The 11,073-nt window shown below is 44.8% G+C and overlaps 1 protein-coding gene across 1 annotated transcript in view; it reads right to left on the bottom strand.

Annotated features, from left to right (window-relative positions):
• Positions 1–925: 925 nt before the first annotated feature.
• Positions 926–11,073, bottom strand: part of TMEM178B (transmembrane protein 178B) — a 304,484-nt gene continuing 294,336 nt past the window's right edge. Inside the window, exon 4 of the mRNA XM_026657580.1 lies at positions 926–1,176. Coding sequence (XP_026513365.1) covers positions 926–1,176 — 251 coding nt within the window. The remainder of the gene's footprint in view (positions 1,177–11,073) is intronic.

Genomic DNA, 11,073 nt, shown 5'->3' with positions numbered 1-11,073 from the left:
GGAGACCGGCTGTCTCAGAACTCGTGCCTTCCCTCGCACTTCTGCAGTCTTGATGCCTCTTCCTTGGGCTACAAACACAGCATGGATGGATTATAGACGATCACATTTCAATGTTTTTAAATTTTTCTTTTTGTTAAAAAAAAAAAAGAAGGGAAAATAGAGTTATACACACATGTATCACAGCATTTTCAAAAGGCCCCCCACTGCGTCTCTGTTAGCAGTTCAGCCTCCGTGTTAAGCCTGGATGTAAGGCAGCTGGAAGATTAAAACGGCATTGTTAGAACATCCGCTGAAATGTCCTCATGGTTTTTTTCTTCTTTGTTTGTTTGTTTGTTGTTCCATATTTATTTTATTTGTTTGGTTTTTTAAAGTTTGGCAGGCAAAGAGAAAATGCTTCCTCCCCCCCTTTTTTTAGGCAGGAAGAAAAATAACGATGGGACAGTTTGTTTTTTTAAAGGTGGTAGGGGTTTGAAAATGGCCTCAAGGAGGTTACATTCTACAGGTGACTCAGATGGTTGATCCGTTTCTTTGCTTGTTGCTTGTATTCTCCTCTTGCCTTGCAGTTGATAGTTTTTGGTTCCCCACGTCCTGTACAGACTCAGGTTTCACATCCTCCATATAACCTGCTTCCCCACCCACCCCAGGTGGCAGTAGATAGATGCAACAGTATTTTCACTTGACCTTTACATTATGATACTGAAGTTAAGAGTTAGATGGAAGAGCCATGTTACAGAAAAGCTTTCCCATCTCTGTGAGAAAGAACGAAGCAACAGAAAGTCCTGTGGAGATGCAGGTGCCATGTTGAACTGAGCTCTACCTTGGCACTGGCATCAGTTTGAGATAAATATATCTATACATATATATATATATATGTATGTATGTGTATACATATATATATATACACACATTTGTTTATTTATTTATTTTAGCACACTGTCCCATTCTCAGGTCTGGATTTGGGGCAGTTGGTCCTGGGGACAGGTTGGACAGAAGGGGCCAGGGTGCAGAAGAAGCCCGATATAAGAGTGAGGCCCAGGCCTCCCCACGCACAGAACATGGACCAGCCGTAGCCATGACTGATGTCATCGGGAAGTCCGTACAGGTAGCGGGGGTAGCGGGAAAGCTCGAAGTTGATTCCAGCCACGCATGTGCACAGTGAAATGATGCAGAAGGTACCTGGAGAAGGACAAGAGGGGGGAAGGAGGGAGGGAAAGAATAAAGAAAGGTTAGAATGATAAAAGTAGCATTCCCCAGCTGCCTGCAAAAGAGGTAGTGTGATCAATAAGGGAATATCTGAAAGGCTGGAGGAATTGCTACAAAAAGCGGCATGGTCACACTGGGTGCCAGGAACTGCTGAGCTGTAGCACTGGCCCTGACTAGAGCTGGTTGGAGAAACTTCCATTGGAATAGGCTGTTCCATCAAAACCAAATCGCTTTGTGAAATCAGGGCAATTTCACTGGTATTTTGTTTTGAAAATAGAAAAGGGGGAGGGGAAGTTCTGACCGTGTCAAAACATCCCATTTTGACATTTTCTGACTAAAATATTTCAGTTTTTCATTTTACATCACTTTTCTTTTAATTTTTTAAAAATTTTGCAGTATATTACATAGTATAACACATCATTTGAAAGTTGAAAATGTTCTCAAAACAAAACATTCTGAACCACCTGAAATGACACTTTTGGGGAATTTTTCTTCACAGAGAATTTTAAAATGTTTGGTTTTCACTCCAGTTCTGAACATTTTGAAATCTCCAAATCCTTCGCAAAATGGAACATCTGTCCTCCTTGCCATCCTAGCCTCCCGCTGCCTCTCTCTGTAATACTGGGGAAGTCACTGAGGCCTGGTTTACACTAAAATGTTAGGTCAACCTTGCTACATTACTCAGGGGTGTGAAAAATCCACCCCCCCCCCGAGTGACATAGTTAAGCCGACCCAACCCCCAGTGTAGACAGCACTAAGTTGATGGAAGAATTCTTCTGTTGACCTAGTTACCACCTCTATGGGAGGTAATATCTACACCGAAGCGATACAGTGGTGCAGCTGCAATGCTGCAGATATGCTGCTGTAACACTTCAAGTGTAGACAAACCCTGAAACTTGCTGCCTCAGTTTTCCATCTGCAAAAGAGGATGAGAGTACTTACCTGCTTCATGAGAAGCTTGTGTGTGTAATTCTGGCAGATAAGAAGTGTTATGGAAAGATTTGAGTTGAGGTTTCGTTGAGCTACTCTCCCTTTATGAGCTTGATTTTCCTCTTTGATCCCACCCCCCAACTTCACCAAATTAAATCCAGACCTCTTCACATTTCACAGGAGTGAACGATCTGTCTATGGTATGTTCTTATAATGTATCACCAAGGCACAAAAAGAGATCAAACTAGCTAGAGACATAAAGGGTAACAAAAAAACATTCTACAAATACATTAGAAGCAAGAGGAAGACCAAGGACAGGGTAGGCCCATTGCTCAATGAGGGGGGAAAAACAACAACAGAAAATGTGGAAATGGCAGAGATGCTTAATGACTTCTTTGTTTTGGTTTTCAGCAAGAAGGTTGGTAGTGATTGGATGTCTAACACAGTGAATGCAAGTGAAAATGAGGTAGGATCAGAGGCTGAAATAGGGAAAGAACAAGTTAAAAATTACTTAGAAAAGTTAGGTGTCTTCAAGTCACCAGGGCCTGATGAAATGCATCCTAGAATACTCAAGGAGTTGACTGAGGAGATATCGGAGACATTAGCGATCATCTTTGAAAAGTCATGGAAGATTGGAGAGATTCCAGAAAACTGGAAAAGCAAATATAGTGCCTATCTATAAAAAGGGAAATAAGGACAATCCGGGGAGTTGCAGACCAGTCAGCTTAACTTCTGTACCCAGAAAAATAACGGAGCAAATAATTAAGCAATCAATTTGCAAACAACTAGAAGATAATAAAGTGATAAGTAACAGTCAGCATGGATTTGTCAAGAACAAATCTTGTCAAACCAACCTGATAGCTTTCTTTGACAGGGTAACAAGCCTTGTGGATAGGGGGGAAGCGGTAGATGTGGTATATCTTGACTTTAGTGAGGCTTTTGATACTGTCTTGCATGACCTTCTCATAAACAAACTACTGAAATGCAACCTAGATGGAGCTACTATAAGGTGGGTGCAAAACTGGTTTGAAAACCGTTCCCAGAGAGTAGTTATCAGTAGTTCACAGTCATGCTGGAAGGGCATATTAAGTGGGGTCCTGCAGGGATCAGTTCTGGGGCCAATTCTGTTCAATATCTTCATCAATGATTTAGATAATGGCACAGAGAGTACACTTATAAAGTTTGCGGACAATACCAAGTTGGTAGGAGTTGCAAGTGCTTTGGAGGATAGGATTATAATTCAAAATAATCTGCACAAACTGGAGAAATGGTCTGAAGTAAATAGGATTAAATTCAATAAGGATAAATGCAAAGTATTCCACTTAGGAAGGAAAAATCAGGGAAATGACTGCCTTGGAAGGAGTATTGAGGAAAGGGATCTGGAAGTCATAGTGCACCACAAGCTAAATATGAGTCAACAGTGTAACACTGTTGCAAAAAATGTGAACATCATTCTGGGATGTATTAGCAGGAGTGTAGTAAGCAAGACACGAGAAGTAATTCTTCTGCTCTACTCCACACTGATTAGGCCTCAACTGGAGTATTGTGTCCAGTTCTGGGCGCCACATTTCAGGAAAGACATGATAAATTGGAGAAAGTTCAGAGAACAACAACAAAATGATTAAAGGTCTAGAAAACATGACCTATGAGGGAAGATTGAAAAAATTGGGTTTGTTTAGTCTGGAGAAGAGAAGACCGAGGGGGGACATGATAACAGTTTTCAAGTACATAAAAGGTTGTTAGAGGGAGGAGGGAGAAAAATTGTTCTCCTTAATCTCTGAGGATACGACAAGAAGCAATGGGCTTACATTGCAGCAAGGGAGGTTTAGGTTGGACATTAGGAAAAACTTCCTGTCAGGGTGGTTAAACAGTGGAATAAATTGCCTAGGGAGGTTGTGGAATCTCCATCATTGGGGATTTTTAAGAGCAGGTTAGACAAACACCTGTCAGGGATGGTCTAGATAATACTTAGTCCTGCCATGAGTGCAGGGGACTGGACTAGATGGCCTCTCGAGGTCCTTTCCATCCTATGATTTTACCATAGAATCTGAGCACCTCTCCCTAGAGATGATAGCCAAAATCACAGTAGAGCCAATGGTCTAATTTTCCTCCTTACTTCACCCCCAACACAGTCAGAGCCATGTTATTTTTATAATATTTCCTTCTCTCGCTCTTTTTCCATTCTTCTCTTACTACTCCTCTTCTCTCTGCTTCTTGCTTTTGCCTCTTTTTCTTCCTCTTCTTTACCATTGCTAGTTGCAGCTAAGCAGTGAATTGTACACACTCCATTCTGCGGGCATGAGTGGAATTATGCTAGAGTAGAATATTTCCGGAATGTCTGAAGCCAATCAGACAAGGTGTTGGGGAGAACACATACCAAAAGACATCCTTGGCACACAGGGACATGCCAGTATGGCAAAATCCTTTTTAGAGGCTGCAGCAAAACAAGTCTAGGATCTCCATGTGAATCCCATCTCCACCATTGACCTCCTGTGTGACCTTAGGCAAGTCGCTTCCTCTCTCTCTACCTGTTTCCTCCTTCCCCCTCTTTGGGTACGTCTACACGGCACTCAGAGTTGATTGCAGCACAGGATGGAATACCCACACAAGCTTTAATCTAGCTAGCATGGCTAAAAATAGCTGTGGCACGGGCTTCAGCACAGGCTGTACAAGCATGCTGGGGACCCTGGGACTGTATCCATGTTGCTAGCCTGTTCCTTGCATATTCACTGCTATTTTTAGCCATGCTAGCTAGATTGAAGCTAATGCTGGTAAGCCTAACCGAGCTGCAATCACACCTCCGACTGCAGTGTATACCTTTTGTCTGTCTTGTCTATTTAGATTGTAAATTCTTTGGGACAGGGACTGTCTCTTATTATGTGTTTGTACAGCACCTAGCACAGTGGCCCCCAAATTGTGGAGCACACCCCTTTAGAAGGCATGGAGGAACATACGAGATGCACAGCAGGGCCCAGCCCAGCCACCACAGGAGATGAGGAGAGAGCGCCGCCCAGCCCCGCTCTGCCCCAGCTCCACTCTGCTCCGGCCTCTGCCCAGCCCTCACCCCCGGCCTACCTGCTGCAACTGTGGCCCTGGCTCCGCTCCTGGCCCCCGGCTCCCGCTTACGGCCCCGGCTCTGCCCCAGGCCCCCGGCCCGCGGCTGCAGCTCCGCTCCCAGCGGGGGCAGACACATTCCATTACAGGAAAGGTGGGTTGTGAGAGGACAAGTTTGGGCACCACTGACCTAGCACAATGAGCCCCACTCTCAGCTGCGGCCTCTAAATGATACTGTAATAAAATTAATAAATAATAATAATCATGACCAAAAATAATGAATAATAATCTGGTAGTGCCAAAATGCCAGAGGGCTCCCTCCATCTCTGAATTCACTAGAGACACTTCCTTTGCTTGTGTAACAGCAGCAAGGAAATCCCACATTCGTTAGAAGTTGGAGACACACCTTACATGGGGTGGGGTCGTGATAGGAAGGGACCCCTCTTGTAAGAAGCAAGCTGCTAGAAAAGTCACTCCCCTCTCCTTCTTGCTGCCCCCATATTAATACTTAGTTCTGACTCACATTTTCTTCATGCAAATGCCTGGGCATGCTAACCATTAACCCATCCCGTGCTGCACAGCACAGAATGCTCTGGCCAGCATCGTACAGAGTGGAACGCTGTGACCACAACTCTGAATGTTTTCCTTTGGCATGAAGGTACACACAAAGAGTGATTAAAACTGGCCCCCTGACGCTTTGTTGGGCCTGATTCTCACTTGCACTGAGGCCCCTTTACATCGCTCTGGGAGTGTACCTGCTGCCAGAACCTTACTGTAAGTGGGCATCGGGCTCTTTTGAGCTAAAGATTTCATAGCCCTCTTGAAAGGAAGAGATGCTCTGAACCTGTCGCTGCTCTGAGGCTAAACGAAGACCAACAAACAGAGACCAAGAGCCTCAATATATTTCTGCTGCAGATGGTTTTATCTCCCTGCCTCCCACATATATGACCCTGGCCTCATGCATTTCCTCTCCCTCCCACTGATGTATCTGAAACTATATATTGGCATGATACACTCTGGCTTGGCTTCTCTCTAGACAAACCCACAAATCCAGCTGCCAGCAAACACCTTCAGAACTCTGGCCATACAGTCTGCACTGCCGCCCATGACAGAAGGTCATTCAGCCTGCTCTGTGTCCCCTGCAGTGTGGTAAGCCAACCTTGCTGGCAGCTGGCAGCCTGTCAGACTCACTCCTCTAATGCACTGATGGTGTCCTTTGGCCCAGAAAGCTCCTGGCAGAGGCACAGGACAGAGAATGGGAGGAGATTGATTTTTCACCTCAGTGTGTGTGGGGGAAATACATTGATGTTAGCCCTCATTTTCCCCTCTAATGAAGGGGCGGTTGAGGGGAACTTTGCCTCTCTGGCTAAATTCTATACATGGTGACCAGACATTCCTGAATAATAAACATTTTATGGTCCCAATTAAGATCAGGTCCCCATTGTGCAGGGTGCTGTACAGACATAGATGAAGAGACAATCCCTGCCCCAGAGGGTAGACTCACCCCAGATTAAATGCTCCAGATCTTTCCAAACATTTTGTAGAGACACCCCAGGCTCTGGGGTCATCTTTAGAGAAGTGTCACACCATTTGCAAATCAACAGCAGGAGATGCAGGCCACTGGAGGGCCTCCTTCCCAGAAGTCAGCTGGTGATCCCCTCCTCCTTATTCTGAAATCAACCCACTTGTTTCATTAGAAATCCCAGTCCCTTCCCCCACATCATCCCTTGTTAAATGGATTATCCTCGTAACATGAGACTGTGTGGGTAGGAATGCAGTAGTCCCTGTGTGGCAGGCCATCCTGGCTCTTATATCGTGATCGGAGGAAGGTGCATGGCAGAGATACCGAGCTATAAACCAAGCTCTGTGGCTTGTTTCAAAGGGCTGTGGTTATAAAATGGCAAAAGAGTCCCTTCTTTGCTAAAAGGAATAATTTCAGCTCCATTAGAGACATAGGATTGTGAGAGGAGATATCAGGGAAAATCTCTGTTGCCAGTTTGAAACCATGTGGTTGCTAAATACGAAAAGGAAGGAAGTACTCCCCTTCTCCTACACTTTGTCTCATCTATCTCAATGGCAAACTCTTCAGGGCAAGGACAGTGTTTGTACAGTGCCCACAACAATGGGGCTCAGATCTTGGTTGGGGTCTCTAGACACCACCATATAATAAATACTAATGAGGAGAAAGTTACAAACAATGGAGAGTAAAACCAGCCATGACTGTGAAACTCATTAGAAATGCTGTTTCAATCCCTGGATCAAACTCCGTGTTTTTACTGAGCTAATAAACAATCAGTAGTATGCACAACAATTTGCTGGTGCATGGCTCCATCCCCTCCACTGTCCTTGGTTATGTAAGACGTCATGTACAATATTTTAAACTCCAATTTACCAGCATCCATCAATGACATGCCACTCTCTCACTATTTATTGCAACTTACCAAGGCCCCAAAAATGCTGAATCATGCTGGCTAGAGAAAATTTTATGTCCAGTGTGTGAATCCCACATGCTGTTCAGATTCAACTATCAGAACTAGGATGGCCCCACTTACCGTTAATCAGGCCTCATGATGTAAGAGGTACCAGGGCTACTGATAATAACTGAATGCTGGTGTGTTTTTGGGTTGTTTGGGGACCAGTGCAAAATGAGCTGGGGCCTGCAGTCCAATACCTAGTGAATAGATGCCTGTATGACATAAAACCACCCTCCTGATTGGCACCATTGTTGGACTGAATGGGCATGGAGACTGAACTACCCCAAGAAGTGGTCTCTCCAAGTCAGGGTTAGACCGGTGTGAGGGGAAAGTAGACTACTGTTGCCCATGATACTGTACCTACGCTAGACACAGGACTTCAGAGCCTCCAGGACTGCCAAATTTCATGAACAATTCATTGTAACAGTCTCTTCCCCACAAAAAATTAAATCCTAAAGAATTGCCCTGATAGGTTCTTGCAATCAGTCATGTACTTCCCTTCCATGTTTACTAATGAGCCAGTGTCCCAGGACAGCAGTGGCAATATAGAATTTTTATTTGTTTATCAAAAACACTTTCTGCAGCTTTGGGATAATCATCCAATCAGAACTGAATGCAGATGGGCTGAGGTTTAAATCTCCCCTCCATGGAATTGGCGGATAGAATATGAATGACAGGCAGTAATAACAGTCCGCCAGGGATGCGTTGGCATCCAAGCAGGACTGGAGGGAGAAAAACTGACTTCTCCAGCACAGCTGACAGGAGTGTAATAAACTGAATTCTGTTGGATGGGGGCAGAGAAATCCAGGCTGAGATTTGTGAGGGGAGGTGGGAGTGTCCCAAATGAAACACTAGTGAATGAGACAAAGCCACAGCAATATTTTTGATAAAGGAAAAATCACATTTCATTGGGAAATGCTTCTGTCAGGCAAGACAGCAAGTCTCATCTAAGGCTGTGTCTACACCACAGAAGTTGCTTTGTTTGACATCCAGTGGCTACTCCTAATCAGACAGCTGCCCTTCCTTTAAATCTGGTTTTGAAAATGGTTGCCCTGATAATGGGGAGAGGTTAAACACCTGTTACTGCACATTAATTGTATTTGTCTAGCTATTAAATCAATAAAAGGTAATAACAGAAGCTCTATCTTGAAAAAAAGGAGTGTAAGAACTCACCAGCGGTACTTGTGAGGTACCCCTGCTCTGTTAATCTTGACGAGGCCAATCTGGGGAATCTATATACAATTTATTAATTCTGTTTGATATTATGAACCCTCTGTACCTATCTATATCAAACTACAAACTCCATTATGACTGTAAGGCTGGTCTGTGCCTTCTCTGCTGTCTTTTTACCTCCATCTTGGTGTGAAATTCCAAAGGGTGGAGACACAGGGCTAACAACGGTGGGTTGTTAAACCTCCATGGTCTTCCATTCAAATGGAAGATACCTTACCTCAGGGAGCTATCAGGCACTCATAAGACCCAGTCCACTCAGGTGGGCTGGTAACCAGGCAGTTGATCTCCTGACGAGGGGGTTGAGGCTGACCTAACAAAGAAGTCTGGAAGTCTATAAAAGGACTAGGTCTGCTCAGAGCAGCTGTCTCTCACCAACCAGAACAGTAAAAGAAGCATGTGTTGAAGGAGAGAAGTCCCAGAATCCGGATCAAATCCCAGAGAACACTTGAGTGGTTAGTAAACTGAGGCAGGGAATCACACATGGGTTTTTCTTATTTTGCATAGATCTGTATATCTCCTGTGTGTCTCAAGTAAAGAGTAATTGCTTTTTAGAAACCCTTTGCAATGTCTGTGCCTATTTGCTTCAAGGATCACATGTCCCGGAAGGGGTAAATTATAAACTAGAGAACCTACAAAGCTGGCGTTCTGGGAAAGGGTGTGCTTAAGCTACTGCGGTGTCTTTGGGGTGGGAGTGAGGTTCAGAACTGGTTCTGGGGGCCTACAGCAGTGGGGCCATGAGGTTCAACCTCCAGGTAGCCAACAGAGAATCTGCACCCAGGAAGTATGTCAGAGAGGCCAGAGCCTCCCCAGACCAAAGGAAGCTTAAAAGCATGTAGGCCTAGGGTGTGGGTACAAACACAACAGCCAGCAAGGGCTATTACATACATCATCTCATCAAATAAATCTGTTAGTCTCTAAGGTGCCACAAGGACTCCTCGTTGTTTTATCTTACATGTAGACTCTAAGCTTTTTAGGGCAGGGACCATCCTTTTGTTATACACAATGTGCAGCATAATGGGACCCTTCATCTCAGTTGGAGCCTCTAGGTGCTACTGCAATACAAATAATAAATACTAATCGCTATAGCACCTGGGGACCCTGCGTGGATAAGTTTTCATGGAGGCTATTCAGAGCTGCAGAGGAGGAAAACCATAAATGAGTTGTGACTGTGGTTTGAGAGTCCACTTTTGACCTCTCCATATCGGAAGCAGTATTGTGTGGAGCTAGTTACAGCCATTTTTAAGCATGATTGCATCAAGCAGGGTGGTGGGGATGTTCAGGTAGGGAGGTTTTGTTATCATCTGATTACCAGGCTGATTGTGCTTGAACTGGTTTAAACACAACCGGCTCAGTTTGCCAGCACTAGCCATGCTGAATCGGTTTAAGGTTTTGCCCCACACCTGCACTTCTGCTTTCTCACATATATCCCTCCATTCTGATTACCAAGTAACTAGTTTTAGAGTCCCTTGTATTTGCTCTGAGAGCTTGCTTGGGCTCTGTGGCCCAGCCATGTGTCAATTCCTTGCAGGACCGGCTCCAGGGGTTTGGCCGCCCCAAGCAGCCAAAAAAAAAAAAAGCCACGATCGCGATGGCAATTCGGCGGGAGGTCCTTCACTCCGAGCTGGAGCGAGGGACCGTCCGTCGAATTGCCGCCGAATAGCTGGACGTGCCGCCCCTCTCCGGAGTGGCTGCCCCAAGCACCTGCTTGGTAAGCTGGTGCCTGGAGCTGGCCCTGATTCCTTGCCCTCTACACCTTTGTGAGGCCTAAGCTGGAAAGCTAGAGGAACCTCTGTATGCTGCCACTGTGCCAGAACCCTGCTAACAACAACTTTGTTTAAACATGCCTGTGGCTAGTATTTGTGACTGAGGCCTTAGATAAAGGATGAAAAGCCAACTATTAGTGGAATTCGTTCCTTCACCTTAAAGAGGGACCATGGATTTGAAAGCTAGTCAGTTCCTAAAAATAGATACAAGTAATTTCTGGTACTATGCCTGCCCTTGAGACGCCTCAAAATTTATGTGGATCTACAATCACATTTTCCTCTTGGTTTTTAAAAAATATCTCTTCTGTGCCTGACTGAAAGACACACACACCCTTCCCCACTCCTCCCAAAAAAACAACCGCGGAAACTGACTCATGAACAGTCTGTGCTTTCAAATGTGCAAGATAAATAAATTG

This window comes from Terrapene carolina, unplaced genomic scaffold (assembly GCF_002925995.2).
Source record: "Terrapene carolina triunguis isolate 2854851 unplaced genomic scaffold, T_m_triunguis-2.0 Scaffold247, whole genome shotgun sequence".
Classification (NCBI taxonomy): Eukaryota; Metazoa; Chordata; order Testudines; family Emydidae; genus Terrapene; species Terrapene triunguis.
This window is presented reverse-complemented; position numbering and strand designations above follow the sequence as displayed.